Raw genomic sequence first — 22,054 nt, 5'->3', positions numbered from 1 at the left:
ATCTTTTAGATCTGTAGTCCACACATGCAAGGGCCTAATCAAGGCCTTCAGAATGTAATAAATAAATAAATAAATATATAAAATAAAATATCAACTAGCAAGGCTGATGCTTATTTCCAAATTAAATTGACCGGCATCTTGTCAAGAACAAACCGCCGCAGCCATGCTATGCCAGTGTGCCCTGTAAAACAAAAATGTTCACTTGGATACGCGCTATTTTAGGCCAGATTCGATCTGAGAACAGAGGTGCGTTTAAATTAGGTAGTGAACTATTTTGATCACTCCCCTCTGCATTATTCTTCGCCTGCGTCAGGGTGCTGAGTGTGAGAAGTTTGGTCAGGAAAACAAGCATGTTGATCTATTCTATAGAAGGTGTGTCACTGGCCCAGAGTGACTACAAATGCATGCGTTTGTCATAAATATTTCAACTGCTTTTAGCTCAGTTGCGTTGTCATCATATACTGGGTGCGGTCGTAAGGACTAACACATTTGACACGCCTTGCAAAATTCGAATTAAAAGCGTACATCTTGAAATTGGATACGGGAATGTAATTTTGCAAAAAGTTCTATTACTTTTTTTTTTTTCAGAGCTAAAGTCAAAGATAGTAAAGTATTAAAATAGAGCAAACACGACGGTCATACTTTTCCTATGCCCTACTGCCGGATGTTGGTCGTCTGCACAATGGTTTGTGAGCTTGCTCCCAGGTGGTCACAGTTCATATATTTCGTTAAAAGTACTAATTATCGCGAATATCTTGCTCATCGCCAGCATCTGTTGTAGTTTTAAGAGTTTTTGCGCGCAGCAAGCCACCCGGGAGCGAGCTCATAAGCCAGTGTGCAGACGAGAAGGACGATTTTTGTTTTACTTTTTTAATACTTCACTACCTCAATATTGAGCGCTACAAGAATGACGTAAAAAATTTTGCGAAGCTACGTTCGCGTGCCCAATTTCAGGCATGTACTTTTGAAATTCGAATTTCGAAAGGCGTGTTAAATATGTTTGTCCTTACGGCTGCACCCTGTTTATTGGAAAACGTATTTGGTAAACTATATTTGATGATATACATGACGACGAGATACCGATATCATTATTTTATGTACTCTAATTCCTTACAAGAGCAAAACTACGATTCAGCTCAGGCATGTAGCCAGGATTTTGTTTCGGGGAGGGAGAGGGGGGGGGGGGGCGGGGGGGGGGGGGGGGGCGTCCATGAGAAAATGCTGTATGAGAGGGAGGGGGAGGGGAGGTCCCAGCAAAATGGAAGATTTCGGGGGGGGGGGGGGGGGGGGGGGGCTGGCTGCGTGCCTGATTCAGCTTTTAATTCTGCGATGCAAAGTTGTATCAATCACGGGTATTTTAGGTGACCTACCAAACTTCGTGACAAATATATGTGACTGAGGTAAACAAGTGGATGCTCAGTCGTATGAACACGACGTTTTGCATGTTAACGATTTTCTTTTACTTTTGCGTCAAAATATAGAACGCAATTTTTTTTTTTTTTTGGGCGCCTGAAAATAAAAGTAGGTTGCACCTACGAGAAAGATTTAAAAATAGTTAATCGTTTCACGGCGGAAATAGTGCTTATTGCCAAAATAACGCGGAAAATATATTCTCAATTTAGCTGTTCACACCGGTTTGTATTTTTGTTCCCCGGAGCTGCACCGGGTCCGGAACTGGACCGAAAGTCGTGAGCCCGAACCCGAACCGAACCGATAAAATTTTTGGTTCGACACTCTGCTTCAGACAGTTGCGTTTGCGCGTCCGACCGCGTAGTGACATGAGATCCGCGCAACGCTTCGTAAGGAAACGCAAGGAGCCGTCTGGTGCAGTTGAAAACGCATATGCCTGAACCAGCCTCATGGTAAAACGGAGGGATCGGTCGCAAAAAGAGGCTCAAAGTTCTCCATTGTGTCGACAACAAACTCAAAAACGTCGGGAGCAAAAAAAAAAAAAAAAAGACAGCAACCAGAGAGAGAGAGAAAGGAAAGACGGCTTGGACGGCTCCCCCCGCTCCCCTTCACAAAGACAAAAAAAAAAAAAAAAAAAAAAAAAACGCAATACATTTTTTTTTTTTTTTTAGGCGAGGGCGATTTTACGCTCGCGGAGCGAGGCTATCGAGTTGTTTTTTTGCGAGCGTTTGGAGCGTTCAACCTCGTTGGAGCGTTTACTCTGGTGGTGCCGCCTGTGGAGAGCGTCGCATACTTTTTCGCCTTTACGCGAAGTACAGTTCGTCTTCCTGCCACCATGGGTCGGGCTGATAGTTTCGCTTCACCGTGTGCACGTGGTGTGCGCATCTCGAGAAACTCTGGGCTGCAGCAGCGTGCACACTTGCTCCACTTGCTCATTGTTTACGACGTCAGCGATCGACAAATGTGGTGCGGTTCTCGACACGTGAGCTCCTATTAAAATTGATATTTTATAAAGTTCTAGTGTATACAGGTATGTCTGTGAAATTTTATATTGTGGTCCGTAAACACTTCTAATAGACATGCCAAACGTTTTGGAAGCCGATGCATGACGGGTTTTTGTGTATCGGCAAAACGACGCACGCAGAAGCCGATGCGCGACAACCTGTCGTGCGTAAAAGAACATAATTTGAAATATTTGCGAGTATTTACGTTTTGGCTATGCTGTGACCTTATAAACGCCTCTTGAGACTTTCTATTTGGGCGCACTGACGGAAGTGTTAAATTTGAACAACCTTTATGAGCTGTAGAATCGATGCTTGAACCTAAGCACGTCGTGTTGGAGAACACAGTAGTTGGATTTTGTCCAGTACTAGAGCCTTAGGGCTGTGGAAAGGACTGTTCATATGCTGACTGCATATATGAAACGCTTTTGCGGGGCAACTTTAATCAAAAGAATTATGGAACCTTTTCAGTGGTGCTGTCTATACTTTTGTTAAATTGACTAATCTGACAGTTTTGCGGGGTAACCTAATCAAAAGGATCGTAGAACCTTTTCAGTGGTGCTACTTACACTCTCAATTTGTTAAGTTGACTAATCTGACAGAGTCCCCGATTGTAGATCACTAGGCCGGCCTTAACAAACAGTTCAAAACGTGATCAGCATAACGTTGGTAAATACTCGTGGTTCTGTTTTCTTGTTTTCATGTCTTGCAGCCTACCAAAGAACATTTCAAGAAAGATCTAGCTGGCTCTGCTGGCACAAGATCTATCAACACAGAGGACAGTTTAGATTAAGATTTTAGGTGGTGTAATACGGTACATCAGTATCCCCAAGCACCTACTTTGGGGTAATGTTTTTACATTACGTTTTCAAGCCTTTTTCAGCAACAACATTTAGACCTTATTCTTTGTAAACAGGTTATTAGGACCTGCTTATACAAGTTTACTAATGTAAATGGTTGACCCATACGCACATTCTGATGCAACTGTTTGCATGGGTTTACACAAACGGACACCTATTTGTAGACAGGTTCCACATTTACGCAAATCCTGTACAAACATTATATGGGTAGGGCATTGTTTACAATAAAACTACAGCCGGGTTAGCATGGGCTTGCGACTGCGGCGAGCCAGAACATGCTCATGTGAAATGCCTTTTTTATAGAAAGATTTATATAGATATTTCAATAAAAATGCAAAAATCTCTAATATAAGAGTTTTTTTGTTTTTTTTTTTGTCTGTTTAGCAAAAGCGCTCTGTGAAAGTGCCATAGATGTGCACTTATTTTGGGAAGTTGAATGTTGAACGAGCTATCGCGCAACTGATGCAGCTTCTGGAGCTGTATCACAATCACTGTCAGCACAGTTTCTTTCTTTTTTCTTTTTTTGCATTCCTAAGTGTGATATAGGTATGGTTGACAAGTAAGATAGAAAACTTATTATGAAGAGAATAAAATAAAATTGGGGTGGGCTTACCTAAAATGTGTGGCAGCGGAATTTTTCATTCAAACGATTTGTATTGGTTTATTATAAAGCAAAGTATCTGATTTCTAAAAATTGCACTCCCGCAAATGCAGTTATATCCTCAATCCAGCTTCTCTCTTTCGTAGGACATGCTGTCAAGTAGTTGCAAGCTGAACGTCATTTGAATGAATGACAGTACCGCGAAGACATCCGAATAATCAATTGGGTAGCGCTTTGATAGAAACTGCTCATTCAAACGTTTTGACTAGTTCCAGCGATGAGTGAACATACCTTGAATAAACTCCTTTCACAATCTTTGGAAGAATGTTCCTTGCTTCACTACAATATTTTTGTAAACAAATAATTTTAATCTGAAAAAAATACCCGCTGGTGGTTAATATTCCCTCGCAGGCAAGCAGAGAGTGGTTTGTTTACGCACGAAAGTACCCTACTGCCTTGGCTTTTATTTTCTTACCTTTGTTGGAACCGCTTCGGTATTGCAAATTACAAAAGCAACGAGTAACTGGAGCAGTACTTTGTATAAACTATATTTTGAATACAGTCTTTAAACAAATTAATATTCCCTAAATGCCCATAAAGTTATAATTCTAAAACGTCTTGTAAAATATATGCTTTCAGAAATACAGAACCATGCATGGTTCAGACGTCTCTAGATAAAAGTGATTTGTTAAAGTTTGTCCCCAAGCAATTGGGGCCATATATAACCCGCCATTTATGTATGTTTTTGGCACATCTGTTGGAACTCTGATGTGGACATCGCTAGGAGATCCAGTACATCTCCCATTTGGATGTACAGAAATGGATGTCCACTGTACACCTGTGAATGGAAGTTCTGCGGATATCCGCTGAAAGTCTTATGAGGACATCTAGTACATCTATGATTTGGATGTACAGAAATGGATGTCCTGTGGACCTCCACGGATGGAAGTTCTGTGGATATCCGTTGAAAGTCTTATGTGGACATTCCTAGGACATCCGGTACATCTCTGATCTGGATGTACAGAAATGGATGTCCTGTGGACCTCCACGGGTGGAAGTTCTGCGGATATCCGTTGAAAGTCTGATGTGGACATCCCTAGGACATCCGGTACATCTCTGATTTGGATGTACAGAAATGGATGTCCAGTGGACCTCCACGGATGGAAAATGTGCGGATATCCGTTGAAAGTCTGATGTGGACATCCCTAGGACATCCGGTACATCTCCGATTTGGATGTACAGAAATGGACGTCCTGCGTACGTCTATAAATGGAAGTTCGGCGGATATCCGTTGAAAATCTGATTTGGACATCCCTAGGACATCCAGCACATCTCCGATTTGGATATATAGAAACGGATGTCCGGTGTACGTTCTACGGACGTCCGCTTCAGGCACAGGATATTCGCACCTTCCACGGACGTCCGACGGATATCCGTGGTTTGTTGGGTGGAACGGAAGGCAGAGTGGCGGTGGGAGCAAAACCACCGCGAGGCTTTCCAGAAGTTGAAGGATCTGGTGGTGCAGTATACAGTACTGGCACACTATGACGAAAGAAAACCACTACTGTTGTCCTGCGACGCCTCGCCTTACGGTGTGGGCGCCGTACTAGCACAGTTGGACTCCGACGGCCAAGAGGCTCCGATTGCGTTTGCGTCCAGGACCCTGGGAACCGCTGAGCGCAACTACTCACAACTGGACCGAGAGGGCCTAGCCATTGTGTATGGAGTCAGCCATTTTAATCAGTACGTCGCAGGGCGAAGCATGACAATCTACACAGATCATCAACCTCTTCTTGGCATCCTAGGAGCCGACAAGCCCGTTCCACAAGTGTTGTCACCGCGGATGACCAGGTGGTGCGTAAAATTGGCCGCTTATAAGTATGAGCTGAGGTACAGGCCAGGAAACCGCCATCAGAACGCGGACGCTCTAAGCCGACTTCCCATGTCCACCACGGAGGAGGAGCCAGAAGTACCCGGAGACATACTGATGTTTGAGGCTTTGACCCGTCCACCGCTCTCCGCGGACCAAGTAGCCAGGGAGACAGCACGTGACGCCGTCCTGTTAACAGTATACCAGGCAGTACAAGAAGGCACTATTCATCGGTATCAGTCCCCAGAGTACTCGCCGTACAGAAGTAAAGCGGCAGAGTTGTCGACACACAGAGGATGCGTAAGCTGGGGGACACGGGTCGTGATTCCTAACAAATTGAGAAGAGAGAGGATGGCTCTAATTCACTCGGGACATCGCGGAATTGTGGCGATGAAAGCTTGCGCTCGCAGCTACGTTTGGTGGCCCGGGATCGACGCCGATATTGAAGCATGGGTCGCTGCATGTAGCACCTGCCAGATACACCGGAAGTCACCAGCGAAGGAACCGATCCCAGTGTGGAAGAGGCCAACCGAGCCGTGGGACACTGTTCACCTGGACTTTGCAGGTCCCGTCGAGGGTCATGTTTTTCTGGTTGTGGTGGACGCGTTCACGAAGTGGCTGGAAGTGCGCGTGGTCCGCAATATGACGTCGGCCGCCATCATTAAAGAGTTACGGACCATTTTTGCAACGTTTGGACTACCAAGGAAGATTGTGTCGGACAATGGCGCGGCGCTAGTTTCCGAGGAGATGAAAACATTTTACCGAAACAACGGGATCATCGCTGTAACTAGTGCGCCGTACCATCCCGCCACTAATGGCCAGGCGGAGCGCATGGTACAGGAGCTGAAACTTGCACTCGGGAAGAAGGGAAAGGAAGAGCTGAATTGTGCGTTGGCCAGGTTTTTATTCAAACAGCACACTACCATTCACGTTGCAACGGGAAAAACGCCAGCATGGTTGCTTTATGGCAGGGAACTTCCATCAGCTCTTGAACGATTAAAAACTGTACTTTCTGAAGAGCCAGTCCGCACAGAAAGCTTCACAAACGCACGGGAACTGAGCGTGGGACAGTCTGTCTGGACTAAGAAGTTTCCATACGGCAAAGGCTGGGTCCCTGGCGTAATCGAACGTCAGATGGGCCTCCGTTCATGGATGGTGAACACAGATGAAGGTGCGGTACGCCGGCATACCAACCATATACGTCAGCGATGTTCAGCAGCCAGCACCCAACAAGAAGCGAAGACTCCGTCTCCTGTGTGGGACCTCAAGATTGACCAGAGTCCAACTCCACCACGGGCACCATCTCCCGGCGAAGATACTCCAGCTCGAGTAGACCCATCACCCCAGCGACAGTAGCAGGCCGGCGGCGTTTCCTCGCGAACCAGCGTCAGCTCCTTCGACGGCAGACGCTGGCCCTTTCACTGGTACCCGGAGGGGCACTCGAGCGCGGCGACAACCGCAACGCTACGGGAGCAACGACTAGTTGGAGGGGGTGTTATGTAGCGGCTGGCAAGCTGGCGCCCATCGGCTCGTGACCATCGGCTGCACTCGCACCGACCGCTCGAGAGCCGCGGTGCACGGGCAGACAACGCCAGGCTAGGAACGTTGCGCCAGGCTCAATCGGAGGCTCCATCAGAATAAATCGATTAGACAACCTTCGAAGGTCTACATCTCGTATTTAACAGTTATAACCGAAGTCTGTTATAACGAAATTGCGGCTACAGCGAAGCGATTACGATTTCCCATTCCCTTTTGCACTTCGTTATAACTGAAGTCGGTTATAACGAAATAGCAGATATAGCGAAGTGATCACGATTTTCCATTCCCTTTTGCACTTCATTATAAACGAAGCCGGTTATAACGAAATAGCGGCTACAGCGAAGCGATTACGATTTCCTATTCCCTTTTGCACTTCGTTATAACCGAAGTCGGTTATAACGAAACAGCGGCTACAGCGAAGCGATCACGATTTCCCATTCCCTTTTGCACTTCATTATAACCGAAGTCGGTTATAACGAAATAGCGGCTACAGCGAAGCGATATCACGATTTCCCATTCCCTTTTGCACTTCGTCATAACCGAAGTCGGTTATGACGAAACAGCAGCTACAGTGAAGCGATCACGATTTCCCATTCCCTTTTGCACTTCGTTATAACCGAAGTCGGTTGTAACAAAGTAGTGGCTACAGCGAAGCGATTACGATTTCCCATTCCCTTTCCCAGTTCGTTATAACCGAAGTCGGTTATAACGAAATAGCGGTTACAGCGAAGCGATCCTGATTTCCCATTCCCTTTTGCAGTTCGTTATAACCGAAGTCGGTTATGACGAAATAGCGGCTACAGCGAAGCGATTACGATTTCCCATTCCCTTTTACACTTCGTTATAATCGACTTCGGTTATAACGAAATAGCGGCTACAGCGAAGCGATCACGATTTTCCATTCCCTTTTGCACTTCGTTATACCAAAGTCGGTTATAACGAAATAGTGGCTACAGCGTAGCGATTACGATTTCCCATTCCCTTTTGCACTTCGTCATAACCGAAGTCGGTTATGACGAAACAGCGGCTACAGTGAAGCGATCACGATTTCCCATTCCCTTTTGCACTTTGTTATAACCGAAGTCGGTTGTAACAAAGTAGTGGCTACAGCGAAGCGATTACGATTTCCCATTCCCTTTCCCACTTCGTTATAACCGAAGTCGGTTATAACGAAACAGCGGTTACAGCGAAGCGATCACGATTTCCCATTCCCTTTTGCATTTCGTTATAACCGTAGTCGGTTATAACGAAATAGCGGCTACAGCGAAGCGATCACAATTTCCCATTTCCTTTTGCACTTCGTTATAACCGAAGTCGGTTATAACAAAAATAGTGGCTACAGTGAAGCGATCACAATTTCCCATTCCATTTTGCACTTCATTATAACCGAAGTCGGTTATAACGAAATAGCGGCTACAGCGAAACGATTACCATTTCCCATTCCCTTTTGCACTTCGTTATAACCGAAGTCGGTTATAACGGAATAGCGGCTACAGCGAAGCGATCACAATTTCCCATTCCCTTTTGCACTTCGTTATAACCGAAGTCGGTTATAACTAAATAGCGGCTACAGCGAAGCGATTACGATTTCCCATTCCCTTTTGCACTTCGTTATAACTGAAGTCGGTTATAACGAAATAGCCGATATAGAGAAGTGATCACGATTTTCCATTCCCTTTTGCACTTCATTATAAACGAAGCCGGTTATAACGAAATAGCGGCCACAGTGAAGCGATCACGATTTCCCATTCCCTTTTGCACTTCATTATAACCGAAGTCGGTTATAACGAAATAGCGGCTACAGCGAAGCGAGTACGATTTATCATTCCCTTTTGCACTTCGTTATGACCGAAGTCGGTTATAACAAAATAGTGGCTACAGCGAAGCGATTACGATTTCCCATTTCCTTGTGCACTGCGTTATAACCAAAGTCGGTTATCACGAAATAGCGGCTACAGCGAAGTGATTACGGTTTCTCATTCCTTTTTGCACTTCGTTATAACCGAAGTCGGTTATAACGAAATAGCGGATATAGCGAAGCGATTTCCGATTCCCGTTGACTTCGTTATAACCGGCCGCGACAGTACACCTGACACCGGCGAATTGGCTTGTGCCCGTGAAAATACCGAATTAAGAAGTATACTTGTTGAGGTTGCAAGAAGTTATTAGGCTTCCTCGACTCGGTAACGCCAGGAAGCATCGCCAATGCGATCATCTGTACGGTGTTTTACCGGATTACCATTGGACGCGGTATCAAAAACAAACAATGATATTTGACGGAACGTCGTGCACGGTACATATTCTAAAAAAAATATCCCGTTTCATTTTTGCTCAATAGATGCATAAACAACTCATAAACGGCTGCATTTGAGTGGAAGGCAATATGGCGGCTCGCTAGTAGACGACAGAGTTGTCACCACTCTGGGAGGACCGCCAGCCATACATTGAGGCACTCTGTATACGGCTCATAAACAGCTACAAATGAATGGGAGGTAAGATGGAGTCTCCACTAGGAGACGACAGAGGTGTCCCCACTCTTGGAGGACCGCCAGACATGCATCGAGGCACTCTGTGTACGGCTCGTAAACAGCTACAAATGAATGGGAGCCCTAGCGAAAAAAGTAATTTGTATAAGAAATTTCTTGTGTCCAATAAACACATATGAATCATACAAGATATATAAGAACATATAAGAACCACATAAGCACTATATAAGAACAATATTAGGAATATAAGAACCATATAAGTAACTTATAGGAAACTCCTCACAAGTTTCTTATATGGTGCTTCTATGTTCTTATATATCTCAAATAGTTCTTATATGATTCTTTTATGGCTCTTATATGTTCGTTTATATCTTGTATGATTCATATGTGTTTATTGGACACAGAAATTTCTCATACAAATGAGAATTTTCAAAAGGGAGGTAAGATGGAGTCTCCGCTAGCAGACGATAGAGTTGTCCCCACTCTGGGAGGACCGCCAGTCATACATTGAGGCACTTCCTATATAGCTCATTAACGTCTACAAATGAAAGGGAGGCAAGATGGAGTCTCCGCTAGAAGACGATAGAGTTGTCCTCACTCTGGGAGGACCGCCAGTCATACATTGAGGCATCTGTATACAGCTCATAAACGGCTATAAATGAATGGGAGGTAAGATGGAGTCTCCGTAGCAGACGATAGAGTTGTCCCCAGTCTGGGAGGACCGCCAGTCATACATTGAGGCACTTCCTATATAGCTCATTAACGTCTACAAATGAAAGGGAGGCAAGATGGAGTCTCCGCTAGAAGACGATAGAGTTGTCCCCATTCTGGGAGGACCGCCAGTCATACATTGAGGCATCTGTATACAGCTCATAAACGGCTAAAAATGAATTGGAGGTAAGATGGAGTCTCCGTAGCAGACGATAGAGTTGTCCCCACTCTGGGAGGACCGCCAGTCATACATTGAGGCACTTCCTATATAGCTCATTAACGTCTACAAATGAAAGGGAGGCAAGATGGAGTCTCCGCTAGAAGACGATAGAGTTGTCCTCACTCTGGGAGGACCGCCAGTCATACATTGAGGCATCTGTATACAGCTCATAAACGGCTAAAAATGAATTGGAGGTAAGATGGAGTCTCCGCTAGCAGACGATAGAGTTGTCCCCACTCTGGGAGGACCGCCAGTCATACATTGAGGCACTTCCTATATAGCTCATTAACGTCTACAAATGAAAGGGAGGCAAGATGGAGTCTCCGCTAGAAGACGATAGAGTTGTCCTCACTCTGGGAGGACCGCCAGTCATACATTGAGGCATCTGTATACAGCTCATAAACGGCTATAAATGAATGGGAGGTAAGATGGAGTCTCCGTAGCAGACGATAGAGTTGTCCCCAGTCTGGGAGGACCGCCAGTCATACATTGAGGCACTTCCTATATAGCTCATTAACGTCTACAAATGAAAGGGAGGCAAGATGGAGTCTCCGCTAGAAGACGATAGAGTTGTCCCCATTCTGGGAGGACCGCCAGTCATACATTGAGGCATCTGTATACAGCTCATAAACGGCTAAAAATGAATTGGAGGTAAGATGGAGTCTCCGCTAGCAGACGATAGAGTTGTCCCCACTCTGGGAGGACCGCCAGTCATACATTGAGGCACTTCCTATATAGCTCATTAACGTCTACAAATGAAAGGGAGGCAAGATGGAGTCTCCGCTAGAAGACGATAGAGTTGTCCTCACTCTGGGAGGACCGCCAGTCATACATTGAGGCATCTGTATACAGCTCATAAACGGCTATAAATGAATTGGAGGTAAGATGGAGTCTCCGTAGCAGACGATAGAGTTGTCCCCAGTCTGGGAGGACCGCCAGTCATACATTGAGGCACTTCCTATATAGCTCATTAACGTCTACAAATGAAAGGGAGGCAAGATGGAGTCTCCGCTAGAAGACGATAGAGTTGTCCCCATTCTGGGAGGACCGCCAGTCATACATTGAGGCATCTGTATACAGCTCATAAACGGCTAAAAATGAATTGGAGGTAAGATGGAGTCTCCGCTAGCAGACGATAGAGTTGTCCCCACTCTGGGAGGACCGCCAGTCATACATTGAGGCACTTCCTATATAGCTCATTAACGTCTACAAATGAAAGGGAGGCAAGATGGAGTCTCCGCTAGAAGACGATAGAGTTGTCCTCACTCTGGGAGGACCGCCAGTCATACATTGAGGCATCTGTATACAGCTCATAAACGGCTATAAATGAATGGGAGGTAAGATGGAGTCTCCGTAGCAGACGATAGAGTTGTCCCCAGTCTGGGAGGACCGCCAGTCATACATTGAGGCACTTCCTATATAGCTCATTAACGTCTACAAATGAAAGGGAGGCGAGATGGAGTCTCCGCTAGAAGACGATAGAGTTGTCCCCATTCTGGGAGGACCGCCAGTCATACATTGAGGCATCTGTATACAGCTCATAAACGGCTAAAAATGAATTGGAGGTAAGATGGAGTCTCCGTAGCAGACGATAGTGTTGTCCCCACTCTGGGAGGACCGCCAGCCATACATTGAGGCACTTCCGATATAGCTCATTAACGTCTACAAATGAAAGGGAGGCAAGATGGAGTCTCCGCTAGAAGACGATAAAGTTGTCCCCACTCTGGGAGGACCGCCAGTCATACATTGAGGCATCTGTATACAGCTCATAAACGGCTATAAATGAATGGGAGGTAAGATGGAGTCTCCGCTAGCAGACGATAGAGTTGTCCCCAGTCTGGGAGGACCGCCAGTCATACATTGAGGCATCCTTATACAGCACATAAATGGCTACAAATGAATGAGAGGTAGGTTGAAGCCTCCGCTAGCAGACGACAGAGTTGTCCCCACTCTGGGAGGACCGCCAGTCATACATTGAGGCATCTCAATACAGCTCATAAACGGCTACAAATGAACGGGAGGTAAATGGAGTCTCCGCTAGCAGACGGCAGAGTTGTCCACACTCTGGGAGGACCGCCTACCATACATTGAGGCACTCTGCATACGGCTCACTGACGGCTACATATGAATGGGAGGCAAGATGGAGTCTCCGCTAGCAGACGATAGAGTTGTCCCCACTCTGGGAGGACCGCCAGTCATACATTGAGGCATGTCTATACAGCTCATAAACGGCTACAAATGAACGGGAGGTAAGATGGAGTCTCCGCTAGCAGACGGCAGAGTTGTCCACACTCTGGGAGGTCCACCAACCATACGTTGAGGCACTCTGTATACGGCTCATTGACGGCTTCATATGAATGGGAGGCAAGATGGAGTCTCCGCTAGCAGACGATAGAGTTGTCCCCACTCTGGGAGGACCGCCAGTCATACATTGAGGCATCTCTATACAGCTCATAAATGGCTACAAATGAGCGGGAGGTAAGATGGAGTCTCCGCTAGCAGACGGCAGAGTTGTCTGTAGTATTTCAATTTTTTCATTTAAGTAGTTCTCGCCACACTAACCAGATGGCGCCACCGTTACACCATTGTCCGTGTTATCAGGGTTGCGTTTCCGTGGCGCTCAACCCCCACGTTGTTGACCGTTAAATAAAAGAGTTACGACCCAGCCACCGTCGTCGTCGGACGTCCGTCTCTCAACCGTCCGGGGCTCCCGCGCCCGGCCCCGCCGGCGCCCGCCGTTCACCTCTTCGGCATGTAAGACCCCTCGTTTACGCAGGCCCACGCAGGCCCTGCTCTTCTTTATTTTCACGGGTGACCGATTTTTAATTACTACATTTTTGGCGACGAGCATTACTACATTTTGGCGATCGAGGATGGGATAATTTTTTTTTCTCCGCATTTCGAACCCCCGCCGTACCCCGCGTCTAGACGAGACGTGCATTTTTTTTTAACAAGGAACGGCGCCTTTTTCCGCCTTTTTCAAGATGGCGGCTGCGCAGGGTCGCGTTCCCGCCGAATTTCTCCCCACGCCCGGCGAACCGTCAATGCCGTGGCAGACTTGGAAGCGCGGCTTCCTCAACTACCTCGAGGCGATCGACGCCGAGGATTTTCCGCCGAAACGCAAGAGGGCGATTTTATTTTCATTTCTCGGCGATGAAGGCAATCGCGTCGTCGATGCGTTCAACCTAGCGGGTCCAGCCGTCAACGCGGCACAAGATGAGTTTCAGGGTTTATTGTCCGTTTTGGACACCCACTTCGCTTCCGCTCCAAACGTCGTAGTTGAGCGTAGAAAGTTCGCCATGAGGTTCCAGGGTCCAGAAGAGACCGTCCTCGAGTATCTTGGGGCGCTTAGACGCCTAGCATCGTTTTGCGACTACGGAGAGTCGTTGGAGAGCCGCGTCGCGGAAATGTTTATCTCGGGAATCCGTAGCGCGGAAGTCCAAGATCGTTTAATCAGAGAGTCCGACGGAACTAAGGCACCTAGCCTCGAGCGTGCTGTCCAGTTAGCGCAGCAGTTCGAGCGGACGTCTCGTGATTGCGATCACTTCCGACGCTTGTCGTTAGACGCAAGTCCGAACACGCCGCACGTGGTTGAGCGGATCCAAGATGGACGCGGTCGCGACCGAGATGCTCAACATGGCGGGCAGCCTCCCCGCCGCCGCGGATCTTCTTCCCCGCGGCGTGAGCGTCTTCCTCCTCCCCCTTCCCCGTCAACACGCGAGCCATCTCGCTCCTCTCGTCCGAGGCGCGAGCCTCCCCCTCCTTCGTCGAGACGCGAGCGGCCCTTTCCTCCTTTCCCGCCGCGTCGAGAGCGCGACCGCCGGCAATGGCGAGCTCCCTCCCGCCCGTTCTTCCGTGCGCGCCGACGCGATCCTCCCCCCGGGGCGCGTCGTGTCGTTCGCGACGACGGTTGTTTTTTCTGTGGCAGACGAAGCCACCCCCGAGATGAGTGCCCAGCATCGGGAGCCACATGCTTCTTGTGTGGCCGTGAGGGACATTTTGCAAATGTGTGTCGAAGCCGACCGAGGCGTGACCGGGATCATCGACAACTGGCCCTTCCTGCTGGCCGGCGGGTCTCTGCCCGCGACTACTACGAGCATCGGCAAGCAAGGCCTGGTCCTACAAGGATTCAAGGCATCACCTTCCCGGACTACGAGCTCCCGGCAACAATCTACACCGTCGCGCCGCCCGATGATTTTCCGGAGCGGTGCCGTTTCTGTGGTGGCCCCTGCCACCCGAGGAAGTTTTGTCCGGCCGCACACCGTCGCTGCTTCTCCTGCCAGAAGCAAGGTCATCTAGACCGTGTATGCGAGAGTCGACCCCGGTGGCCACGACTCGACCGTGGGGGGCCTAGCAACCCTCCCACCGTGTTCGCGTCCGCCCACTGGAGGCATCACTTTTCGATGCGTCACTTTTCGGCTAGCCCGGACACCACCAATCCAGATCCTGCGGGTCAACGTCCTGACTCTGGCCTGAGTCCTGAGGCCCCCCCTTCCCCTCAGGAGGGTCCTGTTCCAGCTAGGAGTCCCCCTCCCGTTCCCGAGGTACCCATCACAACGCAGCCCAAGCCGTTCCCCAGACCGGAGCCACCAGAGCCCCAGGGTCCAGACGCCTCCGCGCAAGAGTGTCGTCGGCGGCTGCCAGACGTCCTGAAGGACTATTTTATTAACTCTTTTGGACTGGGTTCAAAATATTTGTGAACATTCAGTGAATTTTTTTTTCTTACCCAGCTTACTGCCCCAGCGCAGCCTTTTCCAGTGTGTGCTTTCCGCAAATCTTTTGCGACGTGCTTTTCCTTTTCATTAATTTCACATTTTCCAGTCTCTTGACATAGAAATGTCATTTCATTTCAGTACATTTCCATACTTCCCAACTGCCCTGCAGTTTGGCGTCGGTTTTCGAAAACAGTCTATTCAATTTTTTTTTTTTCCTAAGAAAGGGAAGGATAGGTAGTTATTTTTTTTTAAGGAAAGGAAAGTGTAGTATTTCAATTTTTTCATTTAAGTAGTTCTCGCCACACTAACCAGATGGCGCCACCGTTACACCATTGTCCGTGTTATCAGGGTTGCGTCCCCGTGGCGCTCAACCCCCACGTTGTTGACCGTTAAATAAAAGAGTTACGACCCAGCCACCGTCGTCGTCGGACGTCCGTCTCTCAACCGTCCGGGGCTCCCGCGCCCGGCCCCGCCGGCGCCCGCCGTTCACCTCTTCGGCATGTAAGACCCCTCGTTTACGCAGGCCCACGCAGGCCCTGCTCTTCTTTATTTTCACGGGTGACCGATTTTTAATTACTACATTTTTGGCGACGAGCATTACTACATTGTCCACACTCTGGGAGGTCCACCAACCATACGTTGAGGCACTCTGTATACGGCTCATTGACGGCTACATATGAATGGGAGGCAAGATGGAGTCTCCGCTAGCAGACGATAGAGTTGTCTCCAGCCCACTATGGGAGGACCGCCAGTCATACATTGAGGCACTTCCTATATAGCTCATAGACGGCAACAAATGAATGGGAGGCAAGATGAAGTCTTCGCTAGAAGACGATAGAGTTGTCCCCACTCCAGGAGGACCGCCAGTCATACATTGAGGCATCCATATACAGCTTATAAATGGATACAAATGAATGAGAGGTAAGATGGATGTAGTATTCTGAGTTGAGCGGTCGTACGGCTTGAATTCTGAACCAGAGAAGCGCGTGCCCCACACGCAGCGTCGCGTGCTCAGCTCGTGCTAGGATCGCTTTAGAACAGTTGGCCCTGGGATTCGGAATAAACAAGTCGGCAGTCAGCGGTGTCCTTTCTCGCCCTCGGCGGGGCCCGCGCGGACGCGGGCCCCCGCCGTTACCGGGTCACCCTTTGAGGGATGAGCCCGACGTCTACTCCCCGGCCACGACGACGGTTGCAGCAGCGGCTGCCGCTCCTTTCCCGACATTGACAAGGCAAGACATCGCCACCAACGGCATTCAAGGCCATTTATGCAGACCTGCGCCGGTACCCGACAGCACCTCTCGGACAACCACCTCACTACCAACATCGGCCACCTCCGAAAATACAACAATGGAGTTTTCGCTAGCAGACGACAGAGTTGTCCCCACTCTGGGAGGACCGCCAGTCATACATTGAGGCACTTCCTTAACAGCTCATAAACGGCCACAAATGAATGGGACGCAAGATGGAGTCTCCGCTAGAAGATGATAGAGTTGTCCCCACTCTAGGAGGACCACCAGTCATACATTGGGGCACTTCATATATAGCTCATAAACGGCTACATATGAATGGGAGGTAAGATGAAGTCTCCGCTAGGAGACGACAGAGTTGTCCCCACTCCGGGAGGACCGCCAGTCATACAATGAGGCACTCCCTATATAGCTCATAAACGGCTGCAAATGAATGGGAGGCAATATGGAGTCTCCGCTAGAAGACGATAGAGTTTCCCCATTATAGGAGGACCGCCAGCTCATAAACGGCTACATATGAATGGGAGGTAAGATGAAGTCTCCGCTAGCAGACGGCAGAGTTGTCCACACTGTGTGAGGACCGCCAACCATAGATTGAGGCACTCGGTATACGGCTCATTGACGGCTACATATGAATGGGTGGCAAGATGAAGTCTCCGCTAGCAGACGGCAGAGTTGTCCACACTCTGGGAGGACCGCCAACCATAGATTGATGCATTCTGTATACGGCTGATTGACGGCTACATATGAAGGAAGGCAAGATGGAGTCTCCGTTAGCAGACGACAGAGTTGTCCCCACTCAGGGAGGACCGCCATCTGTCCGTATATGGCTCATAGACGGCTAGATATGAGCGAGAGGCAAGAATTCGGCTCCGCTAGCGGACGACAGAGTTGTCCACACTCTGGGAGGAGCGCCATCCATATACCATAGATGGCTACGTATGAGTGGGAGGCAAGATGGCGGCTCCGCTAGCAGACGACCGAGTTGTCCCCACTCTGGGAGGACCGCCAGCCATACATGTATGCACTTTGTATACGGCTCATAGACGGCTAGAAATGAATGGGAGGTAAGATGGAGTCTCCGCTAGCCATAGAGATCATACATACTAACTCTAGAGGAAAGGGTCCGCCATTTTCCCATGCATTCTGGCTGCCGCAAGCGGCGGAGCTTGCAGGCAGACCCTCGGGGTCCCACACATGGTTACCAACCTGCCTACGGTTTCACAAATATAATTATATCATCAGAGCGGTGTCATGAACTTTAACAATCCACGAACTTACCGGTGAAAAGATATTCGCGTTCCTTTCGAAGCTTTCTTTTTGCATAGCGCGCACATGTACGGCCTCCCGTAAAAACTAAACTAAACCAGATAACCGACTTCGCGGGTGGCCGCGCCTGGCCGCGCCCCAGGAATACGAAACCGAGGAACCACCAGATTTTCGAGATTTCAACAGAAGGAAAGTTAATGCAGCGTAACGAGTATACTGCTTTTTATAAGCGTTAGAGTAGCTCATAATTTTGTTTACAACGTTAAATGATCACTGTCTATATTGATGAGTTTTCAGTCTTCGCGATTACATTGCGACTGTCGTCCTTCAGCTGGCAACATTGGTTTCTTTCTCTCGTGTTCTGTCGCTCTCTTTCGCGATCTTTCACTCGGGACCCAGGATGTCGGCGCACAGGATTTGCCACTCCTCCCCACCCACCTTTACCCCCCCTTGCCGCTAGCAGACGATGGAGTTGTCCCCACTCTGGGATGACCGCCATTCATCGATACAGGCGCTCTATATACGGCTCATAGACTGCTATATGAGAAAGAGGCAAGATGACGGCTCCGCTAGCAGACGACAGAGTTGTCCCCACTCTGGAATGACCGCCAGCCATACAATGAGGCACTCTGTATACGGCTCATAAACGGCTACAAATGAGTGAGAGGCATGGAGAATAGAAGGGTAGGAGAGGGCATGACGTCGGCCGCGTAGCCCCACAAGCCATGCTCCCTTGACGCCTCGTCTCTTTCTCATTTTCCTCCTTACTCTCCTCTCTTACCATGCCAACGTGACCACATCACATGACCGTAGCTAGACTTCGTCTTGCTGTGGGGTACTAGAATACACCACAGTCTAGACTTCGACCTGATAAAACCTACCGGACGGAGCGCGCGCAAGCCTGCAAGGAGTCCTTCTACAATCAACCATCCATCTCACACGTGACATGTCACGCGCACCAATCGCCAGAGAGATTTGCGGTCACGCTGGGCACAAAATCGTTTAAACTTTTTATGACTAGGCTTCACCAATCTTGCAACGTGCCCCCTCCTAGTACTTCTAACCTCCTTGGTGAGAGGCATGACGGCGGCTCCGCCAGCAGACGATAGAGTTGTCCTCACTCTGGGAAAACCGCCAGCCATACATTGAGGCACTCTACCAACTCTACTATGGGGAAAATGGCCGACGCTCACGACCCGCTCCAGCCAACGTTACTAGATTACTTCAGTTGTGGAACTCCCGCGGAGGGGGTCAACCCCATCACTCACTTCTGTTCGCCTCCCGTCCCTCCCGTCGTTCGAAGAGCCATCTAGATTTTCGTTCCATAACTGTGTGTTCCATGGAGCAGAACTGAAACGCCATCTAGACGCCGGGCTTCAAAACGTACGTATTCCATAGAATACGTACGTTTTCACTGCACTGCAGTTACCATAGCAGCCGTCCGGCGCGTAAAACCGTGGTGAGAGAGAGGGGAGAGGGGTGGGAGGGTACTGCTGATGCACGCCCAACGTCGTCTATTACCAATTTCATAGCTGAGCTAACCTAATAATATTGGCTGGAGACAAGCACGCGGGGCCAAAAGTGCATCGTCACGACGCTCGTTGTCTCTATGGATTCGATATCGCCTTATTACGAACTTTGTTTTTTGCAGACGCGGGTCGGTTCGGGCCACCGGCCCTTCTTGGGCAGGCTCGGAAGTAGCCGGGATTGGCATCCGCACTCCCGGCGAGTGTTCATTTGCAGGCACATGTTGAGGCACTCCTGCGAGAGGATGAGGGCAGTCCACGCAATATCACCACCCAAAAGACACAAAGCTGCCCCCCCCCCCCCCCCCCCCCCTCTTCCAAACGCCATCCCTATACTTTCACCTTATGATGATGTACCGCAGAAAAGGCTACAAGCGGGAGCTCCTGGGTCTATACTTCGTCTCACCTTAGCATGGACTCACCGAAAATGCTGTGCTAGCGCGAGCGGTTACCCTTGACTGCCTTGACTGGAGCACTCGCTGCACGAGGGCTCGTACAACCGCCTAGGCTTCGTTCGAAGCAACTATATAGCTTGCGCTTTTAGCACGCGCGGCTCGTGCATTAAGGATAGCTATCAACGCTACGAGCTCGCACCTCCAGCCTTCGCTGCGGCACAACATAAGGTGAAACGGAGTGAGCGGAGCGCAAGTTCGTCTGCTTCTTTTGCAGGTGTTGCGGTGACGTATGAAAAACGCCGACCTCTGATTGGTTCGAATTGAAGGATAGCGAGTAGACTTCAAACCAAGCTGCCTCGAGGTCTACCCACTATCTTTTAGTCGGCCAATCAGCCAAGACGAACGCGACTGCCTCTTTGTGGCGTTTCTCGTCGAGCTTTTGACGCTTTGTGGGGGTCCACTGATGATGACGTCATGCCTAGTTTCTATTCGCCACTCCAGAGACAGCGGTCTAAAACAGGTCGTGCCGTGCCACGCGCCAGCTGAACGCATAACGCCGTGGAAGCAGCAAGCAAGCATTGAAGTCAAAATGGTTTGCCCCGCTTTTTATCCTCCACTCCACTCCGCGCTCATTCACACTGGAAGCGGATCCGCGTTCGCCAAGCGGTTGCGAACGCGGTTGTATAAAGATCCAGTACAATTGCACGCGCACTCGATGACATCGAGTGCGCGTGCAATTGTACTGGATCTTTATACAACCGCGTTCGCAACCGCTTGGCGAACGCGGATCCGCTTCAGTGTGAATGAGCGGTAAGGGAGCTTCCAGAGGCTCGACGTTGTTCGTGGAAGCGACGAGGGGACTGCCTATACTGTCTTTCCATGGTGCCGACGAACGTGAATAAACGCTTCTGGTTCGTGCGGTCGCGTAGGTGGCGCGCAGAGCAACCTGGGTAACAAGCTGACACTATACGGTCAGGACAGAGTCACAGGAATAAATGTTATATCGCGCGAACCCAACATGTAATCACGAAAGCCACAAGAGACGAGCACAAATCGAGAATGGACCTGTTCCGGCCGATTGAGTGTTTCCACGCTAGGTGCCGTTCGTTTTGCTGGAGTTGCAAACGCTCGTTTTCACCCCTAGAAAAAACAAAAAAAAAAAAAACAGGAAGTTTTGCGCTTTTTGCGCGAAGTATAGTTCTTACGAGATTTGGTTGTCGGAGGAATGAGCGACGTTTTTGGCGTCTGAAACATGTATGTCTCGATAGAAGAGATAACACATATGCAAACTAAAATGCACCTAGGTATATCTTAATTCGCCATATAAAAGGGGGGATATTAGGAATGCCCCCCGGGGAGCCGGACGTTTCTTTTACTGCGGTTTTCGGGGTCAAAACGAGTATAGGTGGTATTGGTTCACGTGTCAATACCTTCGATGGTTCGGACAAAGGCGTTGTCCTCTCCACCGCTCCGTGAGATTATACATTACCGTGAACGTCGTTTTGACTTTCTACCTCCTGTAAGCTCGATTTAACGAATTATCCGTTTCAGAAGGATGATCCTGCGGTTTTTGCGTGTGTGTTTATGCACGCGGTGTGCATAAACACACACATAGTTTACACCATTAAGGGTGTAAATACGGGTGTTCTAGAGTCGTACGCCTACACCCTTATTTCGAGTAACACAACCTTTCGAATTGTAAAGTAGGGTGACGTTGTATGTTTGAAGGGTGTAAAACAAGTGTAGAAAAGGGTGCTACGCTGGGGTATGGTCACCGCTTTTCGTTTCTGTTCGCCGCGCTAACAGTCGCTTCAAACAATTTTAAGCATTTTAAGGGCTGTTCATACTCCAACGTCGACGAACGCAAAGCGCGCGCCGGCGCAGACCGACTTTCGTCGGCCACTGCGCCACGTCACGCCACGCCCAGAAGCACCCGAACGACCGTGTTTACAGTCCAGCGTACTGCAGCGCTGTCCAGCGCGCCCCGACGAGCTGCCCCATTTTGCGCATGCGCATCTCCCTGACAACCGCATCGTCTCAGCACCGTATGTCCGCAATTCCTGGTCGGTACCATACAAGGACGTTAGAAGTACTAGGAGAGGGCACATTGCAATATTGGTGAAGCCTAGTCATAAAAAGTTTAAACGATGCATGTTGTGGCCAACGTGACCGTAGATCTCTCTGGCGATTGGTGCGCGTGACAT

General features: G+C 49.0%; 2 protein-coding genes across 2 annotated transcripts in view; one reads left to right on the top strand and one right to left on the bottom strand.

Annotated features, from left to right (window-relative positions):
* Window positions 1-22,054, bottom strand: part of LOC115327245 (amiloride-sensitive sodium channel subunit beta-like) — a 63,138-nt gene that overhangs the window by 28,073 nt on the left and 13,011 nt on the right. The window contains exon 4 of the mRNA XM_042286209.1: window positions 19,567-19,690. Coding sequence (XP_042142143.1) covers window positions 19,567-19,690 — 124 coding nt within the window. The remainder of the gene's footprint in view (window positions 1-19,566; window positions 19,691-22,054) is intronic.
* Window positions 13,342-15,553, top strand: LOC121833106 (extensin-like). Its single transcript, XM_042286198.1, has one exon. The coding sequence runs from the start codon at window positions 13,683-13,685 to the stop codon at window positions 15,396-15,398; it is 1,716 nt and encodes a 571-aa protein (XP_042142132.1). The 5' UTR covers window positions 13,342-13,682; the 3' UTR covers window positions 15,399-15,553.

Source organism: Ixodes scapularis, unplaced genomic scaffold, assembly GCF_016920785.2.
Source record: "Ixodes scapularis isolate PalLabHiFi unplaced genomic scaffold, ASM1692078v2 PGA_scaffold7__128_contigs__length_106722199, whole genome shotgun sequence".
Taxonomy (NCBI): domain Eukaryota; kingdom Metazoa; phylum Arthropoda; class Arachnida; order Ixodida; family Ixodidae; genus Ixodes; species Ixodes scapularis.
Note: the sequence above shows the minus strand (reverse complement) of the source record. Positions and strands in the feature narration are given on the sequence as shown.